This window comes from Salmo salar, chromosome 09 (assembly GCF_965601325.2).
Source record: "Salmo salar chromosome 09, fSalSal1, whole genome shotgun sequence".
Classification (NCBI taxonomy): domain Eukaryota; kingdom Metazoa; phylum Chordata; class Actinopteri; order Salmoniformes; family Salmonidae; genus Salmo; species Salmo salar.
Window position 1 is genome coordinate 63,309,870 of NC_138299.1, and position 22,322 is coordinate 63,332,191.

General features: G+C 42.1%; 1 protein-coding gene across 1 annotated transcript in view; it reads right to left on the reverse strand.

The window, feature by feature from the left end:
• zdhhc9 (zDHHC palmitoyltransferase 9) overlaps positions 1 to 22,322 on the reverse strand; it is a 50,269-nt gene that overhangs the window by 16,184 nt on the left and 11,763 nt on the right. The window contains exon 2 of the mRNA XM_014211823.3: positions 8,563 to 8,723. Within this exon, the coding sequence (XP_014067298.1) occupies positions 8,563 to 8,723 (161 nt within the window). The remainder of the gene's footprint in view (positions 1 to 8,562; positions 8,724 to 22,322) is intronic.

Consider the following 22,322-nt stretch of genomic DNA (forward strand, 5'->3'; position numbering starts at 1 on the left):
ACAGTTCCCGCTCAGCCCAGTCAAAACTGTTCGCTGCTCTGGCACCCCAATGGTGGAACAAGCTCCCTCACGACGCCAGGACAGCGGAGTCAATCACCACCTTCCGGAGACACCTGAAACCCCACCTCTTTAATGAATACCTAGGATAGGATAAAGTAATCCTTCTACCCCCCCCCCCCCCCTTAAAAGATTTAGATGCACTATTGTAAAGTGGTTGTTCCACTGGATATCATAAGGTGAATGCACCAATTTGTAAGTCGCTCTGGATAAGAGCGTCTGCTAAATTACTTAAATGTAAATGTATGGGAAAACGTTGCCGTGCTACGTCAATGGACCGCTCGGTGCATTCTGGACGATTCTGAGACAAGGAGCTCTCCCCTTCAATGTGAGTCCATTGGGCGCTAGCTCAAAACCCCCAACATTAACACGAATTTGGTCAACAATAAGTATAAAACATTAGATGTGAAATCATGAACTTGCTATCTGTAGTATCGTATACCTTTGGAATCGTGATAGGCACGTTTCTCGACATATACACGTTGAGAAGGGATTGCGTGACGAAGAGCTTAGCAACCGCGAGACGCAACATGACAACGTGAACGCGATTGGTCAGTCATGCCTGGTGGGGGCGTAACACCTTCCTCTGTTCATTGGATACCTATCTCCTTTCTATAATATCTCTGGCAACGGCACCATACAAGTCACTAGACTAAAGAGACAGAAAAATGTGCTATACCCTACGTTCAATAAAACATATGTATTGATAAATTGCTCATTCGAGAGAAGACATCCTCCCGAGTTATGAAAATCAGCCAGTATTGAAATCTGACATGTATTAGACGTTTTCGCGATCTAAAAGTCGTATTCCTATTAACATCCAGTGTGAGCGACTTTATCACGTTGCTACTTCAATAACTCAGATACACATGAACACATGAAATTATCCAGGGAATCGATAGATGAATCAGAAAATATAACATAATACATTCAAAATGGTTGAACCTTTACTTTATGGTTCATTTTAATAAATGGAATAACATGACTGAATACTGCCAGTAGGAATTACTGCTAGGATAAGTGAAGAGAGCACAACTTGAACCAAATCGAACATTTACAGTTCGAAAGCATTGAGGCCATCCACCTCATAACACTTTCAAAGTCTGCATGGTTAAAGCAGCAAGACGCTAGCAAGGAAGCAGAATATATTTAAGGATTTTGCTACCGCCATTGATGAAATAAAGTCAACACTTAACAGGCCAAATCAATAGTGTACAGCACACAAGATGGCGGTCAAATGACTTCTTCACATAGTGAACAAACACTTAAAGAAACACCAGGCTTTTAACAAAACGAACCACAAGTGAATCAAACCACTTTCTACTTAAAACCATTACTTTGTGAATTAATGTAGCTAACTAGTGTAACAGTATAGCTTCCGTCCCTCTCATCGCCCCTACCTGGGCTCGAACCAGGGACCCTCTGCACACATCGACAACAGCCACTCTCGAAGCATCGTTACCCATCGCTCAACTACTTCAACTACACCGATTGAAACGCTATTAGGGCGCACCCCGCTAACTAGCTAGTCATTTCACATCGGTTACACTAGCACAACAGTGGGGAATGAGACCATACATGCGGTCCCTTGGGAAAACCCGGTCTTCATCGGCCCAATTTCATTATGTACTCCAGGAGGATCTTATACTGTTAGCATTCCTCTAGGGCTAGCCACTAACGGGCCAAGCAAGTGACAGCACCGAAGCTGGCCATTGATCACAATATGACTGGCTTCTAGAGCTCAACCAATGATGTATATAAAACATTAGATTGCTAATACTATGTATTGGCCATTGAGAGGGTTTGAAGCCACTGGTCGGCAGTATTGACACTCACCAGCATTTTTATTTATTTTATTTAACTAGGCAAGTTCTTATTTACAAGGACGGCCTACCCTGTCAAACCCTAAAGACGCTGGGCCAATTGTGTGCCCTATAGGACTCCCAATCACGGCCGGTTATGATACAGCCCAGAATCGAACCAGGGTCTGTAGTGACACCTGCAGCACTGAGATCCGGTGCCTTAGATCGCTGCGCCACTCGGAAGCCCATGGAGCAGTCCTCCATGGAATTCTACAGCATTTCAATTAAATGTTTCAAGGACAAAATGACATGTATTTAACTATTTTATTGTTGTAGTGGGGACAGTAACATTAGTACTCTCAAAAAATGTATTGTATATATACAGTGCCTTCAAAGTATCCACAACCACATTTTTTGGTGTTACAGCCTGAATTTAAAATGGATTCAATTGAAATTTTTGTTGTCATTGGCCTACATATAATACCCATAATGTCAATGTTTTTATACATTTCTACAAATGTATTTAAAATAAAAAGATGAAATGTCTTGAGTCAATAAGTATTCAACCCCTTTGTTATGGCAAGCCTAAATACTGTATATTAGTGTTTTATTTAACATAATATTTTTACAAATGTACAACATTTTCCTCCACTTTGATATTACCAAGTATTTTGTGTAGATCGTTGACAAAAAAAGTCAAAATAATTTTAATCCCACTTTAACAACGAAGTGGAAAAACTCACAGGGTGTGAATACTTTATAAAGGCATATTTGTATTTATTTTTGCTCACATAATATAATTTAGAAGTATACATTAAGGTGTCTGTAGCCAGTGGCGTGTAGCCATCTTACAGCGCTCCCTGTCAGTCATCCAGGGTTTTATGCACGTCATTGAGCTCAAAACATCTGTGCCCATCTGCCTCCCATTAACACACCCCCATGTTCCATCACAAATGCCACCGCCTGCCACACTAGCGAAAGATAGCACATTAAACCACACACATTCTGGGGGGGGGGGGGGGGGGGGGGTGTAACGCAATCTCTATTGCACTCCACACTGACCTTTCCCACCTGGACAAAAGGAACACCTTTGTGAGAATGCTGTTCATGGACTAAAGCTCAGTGTTCAACACCATAGTGACGTCCAAGCTCATCACTAAGCTAAGGACCCTGAGACCGAACACCTCCCTCTGCAACTGGATCCTATACTTCCTGATGGACTGCCCCTAGGTGGTGAGGGTAGGCAACAACACACCCGCCACGCTGACCCTCAACACGGGGGCCCCTCAGGGGTGTGTGCATAGTCCCTGTTCACCCACGACTGCGTGGTCGCGGACGACTCCAAAACCATCATAATAAAAGTTTGCCGATGACACAACGATGGTAGGCCTGATCACCGACAATGACGAGACAGCCTATAGGGAGGTGATCAGAGATCTGGCAGTGTGGTGCCAGGACAACAACCTCTCTCACAACATGAGCAAGACAAAGAAGTGGATCGTGGACTACAGGAAAAGGAGGGCTCTTCCCCCTAAAGAGTGTGAAAAGATTTGGCATGGGCCCTCAGATCCTCTTAAAGTTCTACAGCTGCACCATTGAGAGCATCTTGCCTATCTGCATCACTGCTTGGTATGGAAACTGCTTGGCATCCAACTGTACAGCCCAGTACATCACTGGGGACGGTCCCTGCCATCCAGGACCTCTATACTAGACAGTATCAGAAGGCCCTAAAAATTGTCAAAGACTACAGCCACCCAAGCCACTCTCTGCTACAATGGTACCGGAGTGCAAGCATTGACCCTTTCATGCACACTCACTGGACTCTACCCACACACTCCAACACACACGTATATTGACACCACACACACACTGCTGCTACTCTGTTATCCATCCTGATTGCCTAGTCACTTTTACCCCTACCGACATGTACATATTACCTCAACTACCTCGTACCCGGTACCAGTACTTCTTGTACACTGAGTGTACAAATGACAGACTGACCATGTGAATCCAGTTGAAAGCTGGATGTCCCTTATTGATGTCACTTGTTATATCCACTTCAAATCAGTGTAGATGAAGGGGAGGAGACATCGATTGTGTATGTGTGCCATTCAGAGGGTGAATGGGCAAGACAAAATATTTAAGTGCCTTTGAACGGGCTATGGTAGTATGTGCCAGGGACAACGGTTTGAGTGTGTCAAGAACTGCAATGCTGCCAGGTTTTTCACGCTCGACAGTTTCCCCGTGCGTATCAATAATGGTCAAAGGACATCCAGCCAACTTGACAACTATGGGAAGCATTGGAGTCAACATGGGCCAGCATCCCTGTGGAATGCTTTCAAAAACCTTGTAGAGGCCATGCCTCGACAAATTGAGGCTGTTCTGAGGGCGAAAGGGGGACTTCAACTCAATATTAGGAAGGTGTTCGTAATGTTTTGTACACTCAGTGAGCACAGTTACATGCACACAATAATATGATTATGGTGGATAGTCAGATTAATGCAATAGTTTAAAATATTTACATGCTTTGCAAGATGAACAATTTCCCTAATAATCCTGTTTACATGGACACATCAAAAATCAGACTACTTGACGGGACTTTTGATAAATGCAGAAAATCACAGAAGAAAATAAACATTCTGCTACAGTGACCATATTATTGCGAAGTCTATTTGATTCTGAGTTCAGACATATAAAGTTTGGATGTGAAAACTATTTCTAAGATGCATTCTTTCAGTTTTTCTGAACTCACTTCACTCGCGCATAAGAGGGAGGCTACCACTGCTGGCACATGTGCAGATCGAATATACGACTGGAACGGTGATTAAGCTGTTTACATGTCCTAATAATTCAAAAGATTGCTCAGAAAACCAGGTGTTTTAATCAGCGTATGCTTACTTCAATTTTAAGATAAGCAGGGTAAGGTTTTTACATTGCCATTTCCTTTCTCTGCCTACTGCCATAAAATCAGTTTAATATTATTATTAGTGTGTATGAAAACATAGCCTCATTATTTTATTGTGTCCAAATCTTTCTTACTTATAACTCCGCATTGTTGGGAAAGGGCTCGTAAGTAAGCATTTCATGGTAAAGTCTACACCTGTTGTATTCGGCGCATGTGACAAATAAGATTTGATTTGTTAATTAAAGACAAGCTGAATTGAAGTTGGTGGTTTCTTTTTCTTGTACAAACACGTTTGAACAGCTTGATGAGGATGTGATTTATTTTGGGAATTTGAGCGATTCCTTTCGTCATTTTATGCGAAGGTGTGGTATGTGTGTGGGCTCTGTACTAGTTTACAATCAGGAAGACAAGTTTGGGAAGAGTGAAAAATCTTATCAGGGAAGGATCGATGCACGCCAACAAAACACAATCTGTGGCTCAACATACTCCATATGCTAAACAAGGTAATGTCACACAACCTGAACGGCCTCGCTGTTCTAAGTAGTGCCATTGCGGCCATTGTTAGCCCAAACATGAGAACCTTATCACAAATTCATTATCATGTTAGCCCAACAGTAAATAGCATGTTAGCCCAACAGTAGATAGCATGTTAGCTAAATATCCATTAGCATGTATCTCTATGGAGTCCGACTGGAAGGCCTGTGTCAGAGCCGTCACAAAGGGAGCATATTGTCCCACGCCTCTAGACTGTTACGAGAGAGAATGGGGACACGGAGGGCAATGTGAATCTTCACTGCCCAGACAGAGGCGCCTGAACAGCAAGAGAGGGAGGGGAGGGTTGGGCTGTGGCATGGATATTGCAGAGCAGACAGGCCTTTTCCTTAAGAGATAGGAAAGAGAAGCTGGCTGAAATAATGGCAAAATTGTGGATAGTCCACAAGGGAGTAGTCAGGTAATCAAAACAAAAGCCATTACATGCATGTGCAGCAAGTTCATTCAGACCCACATCTTTTTTTTTTATATATATATATATTTTTTGTTGTCATTTAGCAGACGCTCTTATCCAGAGCGACTTACAGTAGTGAATGCATACATTTATTTTTCTCCATACTGGTCCCCCGTGGGAATCGAACACCATGCTCTACCAACTGAGCTACACGGGACCACGTCTGGCTAGGTTATACAACGTAAGAGGAACTGAACCATCTGGCTAGGTTATACAACGTAAGAGGAACTGAACCATCTGGCTAGGTTATACAAAGTAACAGGGACTGAACCATCTGGCTAGGTTATACAACGTAAGAGGAACTGAACCATCTGGCTAGGTTATACAAAGTAACAGGGACTGAACCATCTGGCTAGGTTATACAACGTAAGAGGAACTGAACCATCTGGCTAGGTTATACAAAGTAACAGGGACTGAACCATCTGGCTAGGTTATACAACGTAAGAGGAACTGAACCATCTGGCTAGGTTATACAAAGTAACAGGGACTGAACCATCTGTCTAGGTTATACAAAGTAACAGGAAGTGTGTCTGCAAAACCCTCCTATTTGGTTGTGCCTTCATAATTACTGCCTGTGCTACTGTTGTTTAGATAATGAGAATGTCAAAATGCGTCGCTGTAGGGCCAAAAGGATGAATTCAAACTACATCAAGGCTTGAAATAGTACACTTCAGAGAAAAAAAATCTGACTAGGGGATGAGCTCAGAACAGCATGGATGATGAACCTTTAGCAATATAAAGCATAACAAACATGAATTAAACAACAGGCTGAAGCTCTGGTCTCTACTAGATGTCGACCGACTATGATTTTTCAACGCCGATACCGATTATTGGAGGACCAAAAAAAGCCTGTGACAACAATTTTGGACCCCCCCCCTAAATGTGGAGTATGAAATAATTTTTACATAAAATGTTTGCTATTGTTCTTTTTTACATCCGTTATTAGACAGTGGCAACGATGATGATTATGAACATGGTCTTTTGCCTGCTAATGCCTGCAATGCAGTGAAGAAAACGATATGACAACAATAACGTCTAATGTAACTGGCCCATCTAACAGTATAACTGGCCCCAGCTTGGCCCCCCCAGTTGAAATGGTCTAGAACCACCACTGCATATACCCTGACTCTGCTTGCACAGAACGCAAGAAAAGTGACAATTTCCCTAGTTAAAAAAAATTAATGTTAGCAGGCAATATTAACTAAATATGCAGGTTTAAAAATATATACTTGTGTATTGATTTTAAGAAAGGCATTGATGTTTATGGTTAGGTACACATTGGTGCAACGACAGTGCATTTTTGCGAATGCGCTTGTTAAATCACCCGTTTGGCGAAGTAGGCTGTGATTCAATGATAAATTAACAGGCACCGCATCGATTATATGCAACGCAGGACAAGCTAGATAAACTAGTAATATCATCAACCATGTGTAGTTAACTAGTTATTATGTTAAGATTGATTGTTTTTTATAAGATAAGTTTAATGCTAGCTAGCAACTTACCTTGGCTCCTTGCTGCACTCGCATAACAGATAGTCAGCCTGCCACGCAGTCTCCTCATGGAGTGCAATGTAATCGGCCATGATCGGTGTCCAAAAATGCCGATTACCGATTGTTATGAAAACTTGAAATCGGCCCTAATTAATCGGCCATTCCGATTAATCGGTCGACTTCTAGTCTCCACACTGCTGCTTGACACACACACACACACACACACACACACACTTTATTCATGCACCTAGAAGGCTTTAGACCTCGCTTGGTTCCTAATTCACAGTCCTCCTTGGCCACCCAGTGACATTTGTTCCATATCCAGAAGTGACCTCGCTAGCCCTTAACCCTTAGGCATTTCATGTACATCAAAGGATTAGATAGGTATGGGCAGCATGATAGTAGCTCCACCTTGCCCTCTGATTGGCTAGATGGAATTATTTCAGAACTACGGAAGTGTCACACTACATTGATCCAGTTTAGGTTTTGAATATACACATTTAGGGGGGTTGGCCTAGGGCAGGGATCATCAGCCTGACTAACCAGTGTCTGTATGTAGCCTCGCTACTGTATATAGCCTCTCTACTGTTATTTTCCAGTCTTTTTACTGTTGTTTTATTTATTTACCTACCTATTGTTCACCTAATACCTTTTTTGCACTATTGGTTAGAGCCTGTAAGTAAGCATTTCACTGTAAGGTCTACACCTGTTGTATTCGGCGCACGTGACAAATAAACTTTGATTTGATTAACTAGATTCAGAAGAATATAATTTCGAATATTTTGTAGACTGCAATTTGATTGCAAGAAGCCCAAACAGATCATATTTGACTAAAACATAATCATGTCAAACCTTGCTTACATTTGTATACGATCACCTATATCTCTCTATTATGCGTAAGGATACTTTGGGACATATTTCCAAAATTACAACCACTTGGAACTGATTTGCTGGTGTTTTTACAACTGAGCTACAGGCCTTCCCTGTAGCTCAGTTGGTAGAGCGTGGTGTTTGCAACACCAGGATTGTGGGTTCGATTCCCACGGGGGGCCAGCAAAAAAAAATTATGAAATTGTATGAAATGTATGCATTCACTACTGTAAGTCGCTCTGGATAAGAGCGTCTGCTAAATGACGAAAATGTAAATGTAAATAAATCACCCGCCGGCCAAATACAGCCTGCGGGCCGCTAGTTGGGGAACCCTCGCCTAAGGGTTTTTTCTAGACAGGGCTTATGGGGGAATGAGGGATGCATGGGTGTGAATTATTATTATGATGACACAGGTATGGGTCAACTACTCACCAATTTCCATCTCAATGAAAGTGGCCTCCTCGGGGAGTGCGCGCGGCAACACGCCCGGGTCACTGAAGCTGGTCCTTAGCAGCAAGGCCATGACAAAGAGGAAGAGGACAATAGCGAAGACCGGGATGGCAGGGGACAGGTGAGTTGCCAGGTATGGGCATCTGCAGATGTGATGAGAGGACCATAGGTTAATAGCAATATTCAAGCAAACACAGAAGTACCACACAATGTTGTCTCTTGATACTCCTTACTGAGTGATTATAATGCGATTGACCCATAAAACATTAAGCTAAAAGCAGGATAGTTCGTGCCATGGTGATTATTCTGTTTATTTATGTTGATGCAAATTCTCATGAATTAAGTGGAAAATTACAATTTCTTGCCCTCAATTTCATACCAAAACTAAAATATGTGTTTACATGACCCAGGAGCTAATCTATTTTTCCTTTTATGGCAGCACAACAATATGGCTGCGACGATAACAACTACATCGGGGTGGAAGAATCCCTCTGCTTATACACGAGAGGTTATTAGCGTCCCATAATTGTCAACAAAAGCGCTGCACAGTCGGCACTGCGAAACAAGCCTGTACACATTCTTGTAGAGCAGTGTTCAGAAGGTCACTGTTGCAACGTGCCGTTAGGGCCGTCTGGTCTGCAACCCTTCCCCTAGGGCCACACACACGCGCATTGCAGCTATGGCCCAAGAATCAACAACAGCCGGAGACCGTGTTTACTCTTCTGAATGCTCACACACATTGTAGGGGGGAAAGGCTGCATTAACATAAGTCCAATTGGCACACATAAACTGACAATAGAGTCAGGATACCATTCTGCAGCCAGGATGCCCCTCTAAAAAAAGCCCTTTTTCCCTTCACGGTGGCGAAGGTGGTCTGTAAGCGCCACAGGCCACTGCATTGAGCTATTAATAGAAAAGCTGCACTTCTCTCCTTCTTCCCCATGTGAAGAGATCACACATCCATAATGCAAAAGTAATATATTATGATAACATTTCCCTCTTCATAATGAATTATCAGCACATTTATAATACCTTATGAGCTATACATGCCACATAGAATTCATTGTGAAGGGAGCATTGGAAAGAAGAGGTGGTCATACAGGGCAGAAATCCTGAGTATTGCATGTTAGACAGCACATTGGTGATGAGTGATCATGAGTGTTTTTATCAGTGCCAGTGAGCAAACTGTGTAATGCTTTTACACCTGCATTGCTTGCTGTTTGGGGTTTTAGGCTGGGTTTCTGTACAGCACTTTGTGATATCAGCTGATGTAAGAAGGGCTATATAAATAAATTTGATTTGATGCAGAGTTTCCCAAACTCGGTCCTCGGGATCCCCAAAGGGCACGTTTTGTTTTTTTGCCATAACACAACTTGATGATTAGTTGAAAAAAAATCATCTGTGTAGTGCTAGAGCAAAAACCAAAAATGTGCACACCTTGAGGTCCGAGTTTGCGAAACCCCGGTGTAACAGGATATAGGTTTCATTATGCAAGAGGTATGTAAAAAAGGAAATCATTTTTTCAAAACACCAGATTTCTAGTGGATCCAGATGTATAAAGACTGGATCTCCCTACAAAATCCCAAAACATGACCAATCCAAGAAAATACTTTCTAGTTCAAAACCAAACAAACATTCTCCCCACTCGGTCTGGTACAAATGCTGTTGTGATGTAAGCCCCAGACACCGACTGTCATTTTCAGTTCCCATTTAAAAAATTTCAATTTCCTCTTTTTGTTTGGGTGCCATTTTATGCTGACTCAAACACTGTCCTACACCACAGTGGAAACATACTGTAAGAGGGAGGAAGAGGTTAAGGGGAGGGGTATAGCTACAGTGTACAAGAGTGAGCCAACAAAAAAACAGGGTAACAATGGCCACCTGTTCCTTTCACATTATGCAGATTGACTTGATTTCAGGACTTATTCCTTTTAACTCTTAGTAGAGCAAAAGGCACTATGTAGATTCGACAGGTAAGTCTGCATACTGGTGCCATACTTGCAGGACAGGTCTGATAAGTTTCCCCCAGTACCTGGTTCCAGATCTGTCTTTGCGGTGTGTTCAACTCCTTTGCCTTGACAATGACCATATGAGTTGGCAATGCAGCACAAGCAGATCTGGGATCAGGCTACCTTTTCTACACTAATGGAAAAAAATGATAAAAAGGGAGAGATCCATCCAATCAATATAGATTTCCACTGGTTCAAGCCCCGAGACAGTTGCCTAGAGCTTGCTCAATTACTGCAGAGTCATCACAGACAACAGAGGACAGGAAGTGAATTAAGAGAACGGAGAGGCAGGCAGGGAAAGGAAGCTTGGTCTCAGCCCTCTCGCAGTCTGTCAATTATGTATAATTCCAGCACTGATGACTGGTTGAGCATTCTAGTCACACGGTCATGACCTGGAATTCCTGGACATTACCAGTAGCCAAAACCAGGGTGGTACCAGAGACATATATTTGGCTTTGGGTGGTTCTTAGAGCCCGACCGATTTAAAAATTGGTTGACTGATATTTGCCGATAATATTTGTATCAACGTTTAAGGACCGATATAAGATGCGGAGAAAAAGCTCCAAAAAAAGACCGGACATAATCCCCCAACATAACTACACCAGTCGGAGAAGAGAGTGAACTAGTTCAGTGGCTACAGCCCTACTATTGATTAAAACACCAATATATTGAAAATGTGTCCTATGTTGTTGTTGTTTTCCAGCTGGCTAGCATGAGGCAGCTCAGTCTTCAGAGCCTAGGCACATTTTTTTGCTGGAATCGGTGTGGATTAGCCTCCTTTCACTAGAGTAACAGTTTTTCAAAAAAGAAAAAAGTATTTCTGGCGCTGCTAAATTTTATGTGGTGCTTACATTAAAATGTTCTTTCCTCACATGTCTGCTCATCTTTGTAGGGCTGTTTTAAGCACAATCCATAGTCCCCCCCCCCATTCCAGCTAGAATAATAAATCAACAGATATAAAATGGTTATCGGTAAATATTTCCACTCTAAAAATCGGATCCAAATATCCCATATCTAGTGGTTATTTTTCCTTGTTGTGTCAATCATTAAAAAACGCTGCAATAAACCAGTCAAATTTAAGCATGGTCATGTATTTTTATTACATCAACAGCGTAGTCAAATCACGTTCAGACTCAACACTCATTATCAGATTCTGAGTTCAGTATTATTTGCCTCTGGGAAATCAAGATTATTTTATGTAATTCTTAATATATTCTCTTAATGCATTATTTTGTTTGTTCTTCCTCTCCCTCACTGGGACCCAAAAATATATAAAATCCTTGATTCTTACAGGCATTTGGGAACATCGCACTAAAACATACATTTGAATTAATCAAGTCATTGAGAACCACAATTAATTTAAGATACCGGTATCTAAATCTGTAATTTCGCTGATCTATCCCTTTAGAATTAGACCAAGAGCCCATCATGCATGCTACGGACCCTGTAAAAGTTATCAGACACTTTCCTAACATGAGGCTGTGCTTGTAACAGCCAATTCTTGAAAGCAGAGATAACATATCACCCCTGGAAATATTTGCAATGCAAAGGCACCACCCTTACCTGGTACCAATTATAATAGCTAACTGGTGCAGAGTGAGAAGTTCACTTCCAACTTTTAACTACTGGAGGGGAAGGGACATTTGTGTGAGGGCTCTCTAATCTAGACTTTGAACCATTGAACTTCCCCCCCCCCCCCCCCCCCCCCCCCCCCCCCCCCCCCCCCCCCCCCCCCCCCCCCCCCACACACACACCACACACACACACACACACCCCCCGGGGGGAGGAGGAGTATGTACAGGACTCGTTAAGTAACAAGAACTGTTTGAGACTTACAGTTGAAGTCGGAAGTTTGCATACACCTTATCAAATACATTTAAACTCAGTTTTTCACAATTACATGACATTTAATCCTAGTAAGAATTCCCTGTCTTAGGTCAGTCAGGATCACTAATTTATTTTAAGAATGTTAAATGTCAGAATAATAGTAGAGAGAAGAGAGAATGATTCATTTCAGCTTTTATTTCTTTCATCACATTCACAGTGCGTCAGAGGTTTATATACAGTCAATTAGTATTTGGTAGCATTGCCTTTAAATTGTTTAACTTGGGCCAAACGTTTTGGGTAGCCTTCCACAAGCTTCCCACAATAAGTTCGGTGAATTTTGGCCCATACCTCCTGACAGAGCTGGTGTAACTGAGTCAGGTTTGTAGGCCTCCTTGACTTTGTTGTTCTTAAGCCATTTTGAAACAACTTTGGAAGTATGCTTGGGGTCATTGTCCATTTGGAAGACCCATTTGCGACCAAGCTTTAACTTCCTGACTGATATCTTGAGATGTTGCTTCAATATATCCACATAATTGTCCTGCCTCATGACGCCATCTATTTTGTGAAGTGTACCAGTCCCTCCTGCAGCAAAGCACCCCCACAACATGAGGCTGCCACCCCCATGCTTCACGTTTGGGATGGTGTTCTTCGACTTGCAAGCCTCCCCCTTTTTCCTCCAAACATAATGATGGTCATTATGGCCAAACCAGTTCTATTTTTGTTTCATCAGACCAGAGGACATTTCTCCAAAAATTACGATATTTTTCCCCATGTGCAGTTGCAAACCGTAGTCTGGCTTTTTTTATGGCGGTTTTGGAGCAGTGGCTTCTTTCTTGCTGGACAGCCTTTCAGGTTATGTCGATATAGGACTCGTTTTACTGTGGATATAGATACTTTTGTACCCGTTTCCTCCAGCATCTTCACAAGGTCCTTTGCTGTTGTTCTGGGATTGATTTGCACTTTTCGCACCAAAGTACGTTAATCTCTAGGAGACAGAACGCTTCTCCTTCCTGAGCGGTATGACGGCTGCGTGGTCCCATGGTGTTTATACTTGTGAACGTGGTACCTTCAGGCTTTTGGAAATTGCTCCCAAGGATGAACCAGACTTGTGAAGGTCTACAATTGTTTTTCTGAGGTCTTGTCTGATTTCTTTTGATTTTCCCCATGATTTCAAGCAAAGAGGCACTGAGTTTGAAGGTAGGCCTTGAAATACATCCACAGGTACACCTCCAATTGACTCAAATTATGTCAATTCGCCGATCAGAAGCTTCTAAAGCCATGACATCACATTTTCTGGATTTTTCCAAGCTGTTTAAAGGCACAGTCAACTTAGTGTATGTAAACTTCTGACCAATTGGAATTGTGATACAGTGAGTTATAAGTGAAATAATCTGACAGTAAACAATTGTCATGCACAAAGTAGATGTCCTAGATGTCCTAACCGACTTGCCAAACCATAGTTTGTTAACAAGAAATTTGTGGAGTGGTTGAAAAACTCCAACCTAAGTGTTATGTAAACTTCCGACTTCAACTGGATCTGCCCCATTTCCTGAACATAGATTGAACCCACTCCTGGACACAACAACTATTTATCTCCATTGAGCATGCTTTTTAACCCAGGACTAGGGTAAATCTGTGTCTGGGACACCTGCCCATCATTTACTTCGCAAGTGGAACTCTCTAAAGTAGAGATGTTGCAGACTTCAAATATTAGTAGTCCTCATGCTGAGCAACACCACCGTGCCTGAGCATCAGAGGGAGTTGTCATGCCTAAGTACTTCCTACCCAGTCTCTTAACTTTACATCGGCGTTAGCCGTCCATTGGAGAGCAGACGTGAAATCACAATACCATTGAATTATGTACCGTAATGCTGCGCTAGCAGATCTGCAGTGGGACAGCTGTGTAACTTACATCTTTTGTAAGGATGTCTGCCTACAACTTTCTCCCTCTGTCCCTTTGTCTCACTCACTCTTTCTTGGGCACTGGCGAGAAACAGAGAGCCCACAAACGACATTTACTGCTTCTCTCTTTCAGATACCCACAGGAAATAGTTCCATAATAGAGGTCCCAGTGATCTCTCATTCACAGTCATCTCAACACATTCAGTAGTACACGATTCCATATTCTACATGTCATGTTTGTTCTAGATAGTATATTTCTATATGAATATTCCACAATGCGTGTGCCCTGTTATCCTCCTGACATATTTGCTTGAGACAGACTTTCAGCTATGGCCACAAGACAAAGTGCTGGCTGGAAACACCCCTTTAAACAATAAGAAATAATCCCAACCTACAGTAAAGGTGCAGTTTAGTGCCATAAATTACATTAAAGCCGAATAATGAACTTAAAACACTACAATTGTTCAGTAAACTTAAGGACAATCTTAATTTATGTTCGGTTGGAATTGAAAACGGTCTGATCTTAGTAGTCAAAAAAAGGTTGAATCAGCAACACAAAGTTGTAACACAGTGGAGCAGAACAAAGTGTTGAATTAAATCAGATAATAACGATTTGATTCCAGAAACATGAAATACCACACCAGTGACCTCTGACAGAGAGAGGAAAAAGGAACAGATTTTCCACAATACTAAAGGGCCCAACTAGCAACTGCAATACATTGGTTGTGTCCCAAATAGCACCCTATCCCCTACAGTGCACTACTTCTGACCATTTGGGATGTAATACACATTGATCTGCAAATTGGGAAGGGACTGAAACCTTAAGACTCAAAATGCTGCCTAAGTGGCTACCAGGCAGTACGCGCACCTGAGTCCAGGCCTTTAAAAGTTGACATCAGACAGAAGACATCTCTTGGGAGAATAGTGGCAGCTGTCATCCATTACACAGCACTTTGATGAGGAGGCAAATATGTATTAAGTGTGCGTCCCTAGCTCGCCTGCTTGTATTGAAGTACAGATACGAACAGGATCATTTCACTGAAATTCACTCAAATTCACATAAACCCAACACAACCTTTAACAAGCAAGCTTTTAGTCAACAAAGACTCCATTTCATTGTTATTGGAAGTAGATATAGTAGGTTTTCCCAGCTGAATAAAAATAAGGGCATTGACTGGGTTATGTTCATTAGGCAGAATAACCTTGACGAATCATTTTCATTTTCCGTTTTAGAAATGTTGTTACATTGCTGAATATAAATTAAGGATTTTACTTCATGGCTCGTGTTTATTAGGCAGGAAAGCAGACAAATGAATGAAAACAGCCAAATGGAGGGAAACCCCAGAAGGGTTACAATTAGAGGTTAGATTTAGTTTTTGGGCTTAAGGGAAAAATCAAATTTTGAACAGGAATACATTTTTTGGTCCCCACAAGGATGGTAAAACAAACAAGCATATATGAGCAAGCACACGAGCAGGAGAAAGAGAGAGAAAGAAAGAAATGGATGCCTGGGAGACCTTGGGGCCTGTTACTAGATCCTCTGGCCAGAGTCGGACTGCAAGGTCAGCACTTGGCAGTGCGCTTCTCTCTCGCCCTCCTTCCTCGTCACACACACACACAAAATATATGAGGGAGCTGACAAGCACTGCTCTGCTAGGCTAGGTACACACCCCGGACGCCATCCACCCCCCTTCACAGGACACACACATATGCTCTCTTTCTCAGTTACATGGGCAAACACAGATGATACACTGCCCTTGTGTGCCATGCTGCTGCGTCGTCACTCACACATGCACATACGCCCCCCAACCCCCCCCTCTGGAGAGCTGAGCCATGGAACATCACAGGCACAGTAAGCAGGTCCATGAGGTTACGTAGAGCCAGGCCTTCAGTTCAGAGAGCTAAATGACTAGCAAACTGGCATGTATTCATGGATGCCAAGGGAAGCCAGGCTTACCCCAAAAATGTACCGGAAAAATATTATTATTTTGTGTTTCATCTCTGTGTTTCACACATTTTCTTCAATTCGCAAGGGGCTGAATGTACACTACATGACCAAAAGTATGTGGACACCTGCTAGTCGAACATCTCATTCCAAACTGCCTTTGGAAGCAACTTCAGCACAATAACTGTTAGTCGGGAGCTTCACGAAACGGGTTTCCATGGCCGAGCAGCCGTACACAAGCCTAAGACCACCATGTGCAATGCCAAGCGTCGGCGGCAGTGGTGTAAATGCTCGCCACCATTGGACTCTGGAGCAGTGGAAACGTTCTCTGGAGGAATGAATAACGCTTTCATCTGGCAGTCCGACGGACGAATCTATGTTTGGCGGATGCCAGGAGAATGCTACCTGCCATAATGCATAGTGCCAACTGTGAAGTTTGGTTAAGGAGGAATAATGGTCTGGGGCTGTTTTTTCATGGTTCGGACTAGGTCCCTTAGTTCCAGTAAAGGGAAATCTTAACGCTATAGCATAGAACATTCTAGACAATTCTGTGCTTCCAACTTTGTGGCAACAGTTTGGGGAAGGCCCTTTCCTGTTTCTGCATGGCAATGCCCTCGTGCACAAAGCGAGGTTGATACAGAAATATAGTCATGTAGTGCATCACGGTGTCAAGGCATATGTACTAACAGGTTATAGAGCAAACAACACAATTATCACAACACATAGTTATAATATGCCTTTTGTTTCCCAAGGATTGGCTTCCCCCAGTGATTTTACTCACACATCACTACTGCTATCAAAGCCTGAGCCTGTTCATTCGGTACCAAATGGAAGAAAACAGACAAACTGAGGAACCAATAAGTCCAATAAGAAATGCTAATTTCCATTTTCTGCTGCAAAACATGCCCTAATAAACACAACCCTGCTCTCTGCCACAGAGGTAAGCTCCCATTCAAAGCACAAAACACCACTGAAATGCATGTCTGATATTCTATTATAACAAAATGGTGAAATGTTACTCGCAGGGGCCGAGGAAATAGTAAGCCCACATACAAAGACCACACAAGACATGAATCCTATTATATGAATCAACGCTGGAAAAAGACTGCTTCATCCTACCAATGGTTTCTACCAATTTGGCTCATCTGTTGTGTATTTGTTGCTCATTTCCACAGCTACTCTTCAGGGGGAGCGCCTCTCTCGCTGGACTGCTGATGGTTGGAGATTAGTTATAAGAGAGCTACCCGGTTGGTTGGTTGTTGTTGTTGTTGGACTGGGTCCAGCCCGCTCATGAGGACACTGCTTCTCTGTTCCCCTATCTATGCCTTGCTTCTTTCTAATCCTAAATCCACATTAAAAGAAGGGCCCTAATGCAGTGAATTGATTCCCAAGGGAAGGAAAGTTGGTGGGTGGAGAATGAAGATGGAGGTCAGAGAGCAATGCAAATCATAGAATTCCACTGAAGTTGTTGGCCTTGAGCTGTCAGAACTAGTTTGTGTTTATTCGTAACCTGACTACCCATCCACATTGCTCCAGCCAAACTAGCGTTTTTTTCTCCACGATGAGTCTGGATTGGCTTTCCTCCCTGACATTTTCTAGAATGCAAACACATTGACTGTTCTGATTGGTCCTAGAAACAGAACTTTGATATGCTAAAATGGTTAGACTGTTTAGAGACTATCCAATCGCTGATTCATTTGTTTTGAATATTGCCCCTCATTTTGAGGTCTGCACAAACAACTTTTAGGATCGCAGTTACAGACAATGGCGTGATCGATAGAGCAGCGGAATTAAATTCAGGATGAGTGGTAAGGCAAGTTCATTAGGGTACACAAAGCAAAACTTTTTGAAAATGTTTTTGGAAAAAGAAAATGAGAATTTCTTAATGGACAAGTTCAGATAAGACCTCAGTTTCACACCGTCTTCTTCTGTTGTTGTCTAATAAATTAATGCAGGATTAGACCTGTCTCCTCTCTGAAAAAAGTATATGTATTCAGTGCAGAGAAGATGCTACATCAATGATGATTATACTGACCAGTCTCTTACTGGTGTAAACCATGAAAGCACAGCCACCAAAAGCAGCTTCCGTGAACGCTCTCTACTCCCGTTAGACTAGTTTATCCTACAGTAACATTCTTGCTAAATGAGGAATGTCAAACCTTCGCCAGACACCAACCAGAATCACAGAGACGCTCCCTGTTTCCAGCTGAAGAATCTGTCCAATAGATAATAATCCATGGCAGCCTTGTTCCATAATGTGCTAGCGCCAACTCCTCTATTGTCATGCCATACTGTACATGCACATACAGCACATGGGACAACACTAGATCCATGGGAATCTAAGTAGAGACATCTCTTTAGGTGAAGATTGACTTTTTTGGCCCTATGTTCGATGCCATTTTAAAAGATTTAGACATCCATGTTAGACATTTCTTAATCTCTTAAAATATATAGTATAGTGCAAGTGAAAAATCACAGGTATCACTTCTCAGTTTCTAATAGAGGAGCGCCTGTAGCTGTTGGTTAGTGGTAGTGAGCTACTCTCTCAAACATGACTCTTGAAAAGCATCAAAACCACTGTGCCTCTTTCATCAGCAAATTTCCATTAGCCCATCAAGGGGCTAGATTAGATACGTCTCAAATTGCTCCGTAATGGAGAGTTTTGAATTACAGCCCCTGTTCCCCAGCCTCCGAATATTCAGGCGTCCCCCCATGAGGGACAATTGTAATATGAACGTAGCGTGCTAATCGCTAACAACCCTCTCGCCATTAGTCATTGTTGGGCCTGGTCCAACCTCAGGCGCTAAGCTAGTGGAATCGGTATCAGTCTCAACTCCGGCCCTGGGGCGGACAACGGTTCCCTCTGTGGGGACTCAGCTGAGAACTTGATCTGTTCATTAGGGCAAAATGTTTTAAAACATTTTTTTTTTGCAACGTAAAATAGAATATTATTGGAGTCCAGAAAGTCCCTGCCAGTTTCAGTCCGTTTTCGTTCATGTGGTGCCTAATTAACACAACCCAAACTCCCAGTGAGTGCACACAGAGATGGAAAGGGCTTGGCACTCACAGTAGGCCCAGAGGCTTCAGGAAGCTGTAGTCTGCAGCCAGTACTGTAGCTCCTCAGCAGTCCACTGGATGATTACATTATGTCTAGTAGCTTAGCAGTAATGGTCCCTGTCTATGGAATTACATAGTGAAACTTGAGTCCATTAGCTAGAATATCATCAACATCAAATGTTATTTGTCCCTTGCTTCGTAAACAGGTGTAGACTAACAGTGAAATGCTTACTTACAGGCACTTCCCAACAGTGCAGAGAAAAGAATAATAACGAGGAATAAATACACAATGCGTAACGACAACTTGGCTATATACACAGGGTACCAGTACAGAGTCGCTGTGCAGGGGTACGAGGTAATTGAGGTAGATATGTACAGTATTCAGACAAAAAATTTCCACATTTTGTTACGTTACAGCCTTATTCTAAAACCGTCGCCCCAGTCTGAGGTCCTGAGCAGGTTTTCATCAAGGAGCTCGCTGTACTTTGCTCCGTTCATTTTTGCCTCGATCCCGGCTAGTCTCCTAGTACCTGCCACTGAAAAACATCCCCACAGCATGATGCTACCACCACCATGCTTCACCGTAGCTCTGACACAGGTGTTCGCCTTTCCAAATCATGTCTAATCAATCGAATTTACCACAGGTGGACTCCAATCAAGTTGTAGAAACATCAATGATGCTTAATGGAAACAGGATGCAACTGAGCTCAATTTCGAGTCTCATAGCAAAAGGGTTTAAATACTTATGTAAATAAGGTATCTGTTTTTTTTTTGGTTTTTTTTTTAAACCTGTTTTCGCTTCGTCATTATGGGGTAAAAAAAAAAAATCTTTAAACAATTTTAGAATAATCAAATCAAATTATATTTGTCACATGCGCCGTAATGCAGTAATGCTTACTCACAAGCCCTTAACCAACAATGCAGTTAAGAAAATACCCCCCCCCCCCCAAAAGATAAAAGTAACAAATAATTAAGGAGCAGCAGTAAAATAACAATAGTGAGGCTCTGTACCAGTACAGAGTCAATGTGCGGAGGCACCGGTGTCGAGGTAATTGAGGTAATATGAACAGCTGAAGTAGGAAGTTTACATACACTTAAGTTTGAGTTCAACCACTCCACAATTTCTTGTTAACAAACTATAGTTTTGGCATGTTGGTTAGGACATCTGTGTGCATGACACAAGTAATTTTTGCACTAATTATTTACCACAGTAAAACCAGTCCTGTATCGACATAACCTGAAAGGCTGCTCAGCAAGAAAGAAGCCACTGCCCCAAAACCGCCATAAAAAAAGGGGATAAAGATAGTACTTTTTGGAGAAATGTCCTCTGGTCTGATGAAACAAAAATAGAACTGTTTGGCCATAATGACCATCGTTATGTTTGGAGGAAAAAGGGGGAGGCTTGCAAGCCAAAGAACACCATCCCAACCGTGATGCATTGGGGTGGCAGCATCATGTTGTGGGGGTGCTTTGCTGCAGGAGGGACTGGTGCACTTCACAAAATAGATGGCATCATGAGGCAGGACAATTATGTAGATATATTGAAGCAACATCTCAAGACATCAGTCAGGAAGTTAAAGCTTGGTCGCAAATGGGTCTTCCAAATGGACAATGACCCCAAGCATACTTCCAAAGTTGTGGCAAAATGGCTTAAGGACAACAAAGTCAAGGTATTGGAGTGGCCATCACAATGCCCTGACCTCAATCCAATAGAAAATGTGTGGACAGAACTGAAAAAGTGTGTGCAAGCAAGGCCTACAAATCTGACTCAGTTACACTAGCTCTGTCAGGGGGAATGGGCCAGGATTCACCCAACATACTGTGGGAAGCTTGTGGAAGGCTACCTGAAACGCTTGACCCAAGTTAAACAATTTAAAGGCAATGCTACCAAGTACTAATTGAGTGCATGTAAACTTCTGACCCACTGGGAATGTGATGAAAGAAATAAAAGCTGAAATAAAATCGCTACTATTATTCTGACATTTCACATTCTTAAAAAAAAGTTGCGATCCTAACTGACCTAAGACAGGGAATTCTTACTAGGATTAAATGTCAGGAATTGTGAAAAACTGAGTTTAAATGTATTTGGCTAAGGTGTATGTAAACTTCCGACTTCAACAGTAAATGTAGGTAGAGTTTAAGTGACTATGTATAGATAAGAAAGAGTAGCATCAGCGTCGAGGGGGGGGGGGGGGGGGGATGCAAATAGTCTGGGTTTGATTAGATGTTCAGGAGTCTTATGGCTTGGTGGTAGAAGCTGTTAACCTCTTACATCTAGATGTTCCGCTAGCGGAACACCTGCTCCAATATCCAATGATAGGCGTGGCACGAATGACAAATTCCTCAAAAATACAAAAACTTCAATTTTTCAAACATATTACTATTTCACAGCATTTTAAAGACAAGACTCTCCTTTATCTAACCACACTGTCCGATTTCAAAAAGGCTTTACAGCGAAAGCAAAACATTAGATTATGTCAGCAGAGTACCAAGCCAGAAATAATCAGACACCCATTTTTCAAGCTAGCATATAATGTCACAAAAACCCAGAAGACAGCTAAATGCAGCACTAACCTTTGATGATCTTCATCAGATGACACACCTAGGACATTATGTTATACAATACATGCATGTTTTGTTCAATCAAGTTCATATTTATATCAAAAACCAGCTTTTTACATTAGCATGTGACGTTCAGAACTAGCATACCCCCCGCAAACTTCCGGGGAATTTACTAACAATTTACTAAATTACTCACGATAAACGTTCACAAAAAGCATAACAATTATTTTAAGAATTATAGATACAGAACTCCTCTATGCACTCGATATGTCCGATTTTAAAATAGCTTTTTGGTGAAAGCACATTTTGCAATATTCTAAGTACATAGCCCAGCCATCACGGGCTAGCTATTTAGACACCCGGCAAGTTTAGCCTTCACCAAAATCAGATTTACTATAACAAAAATGTTATTACCTTTGTTGTCTTCGTCAGAATGCACT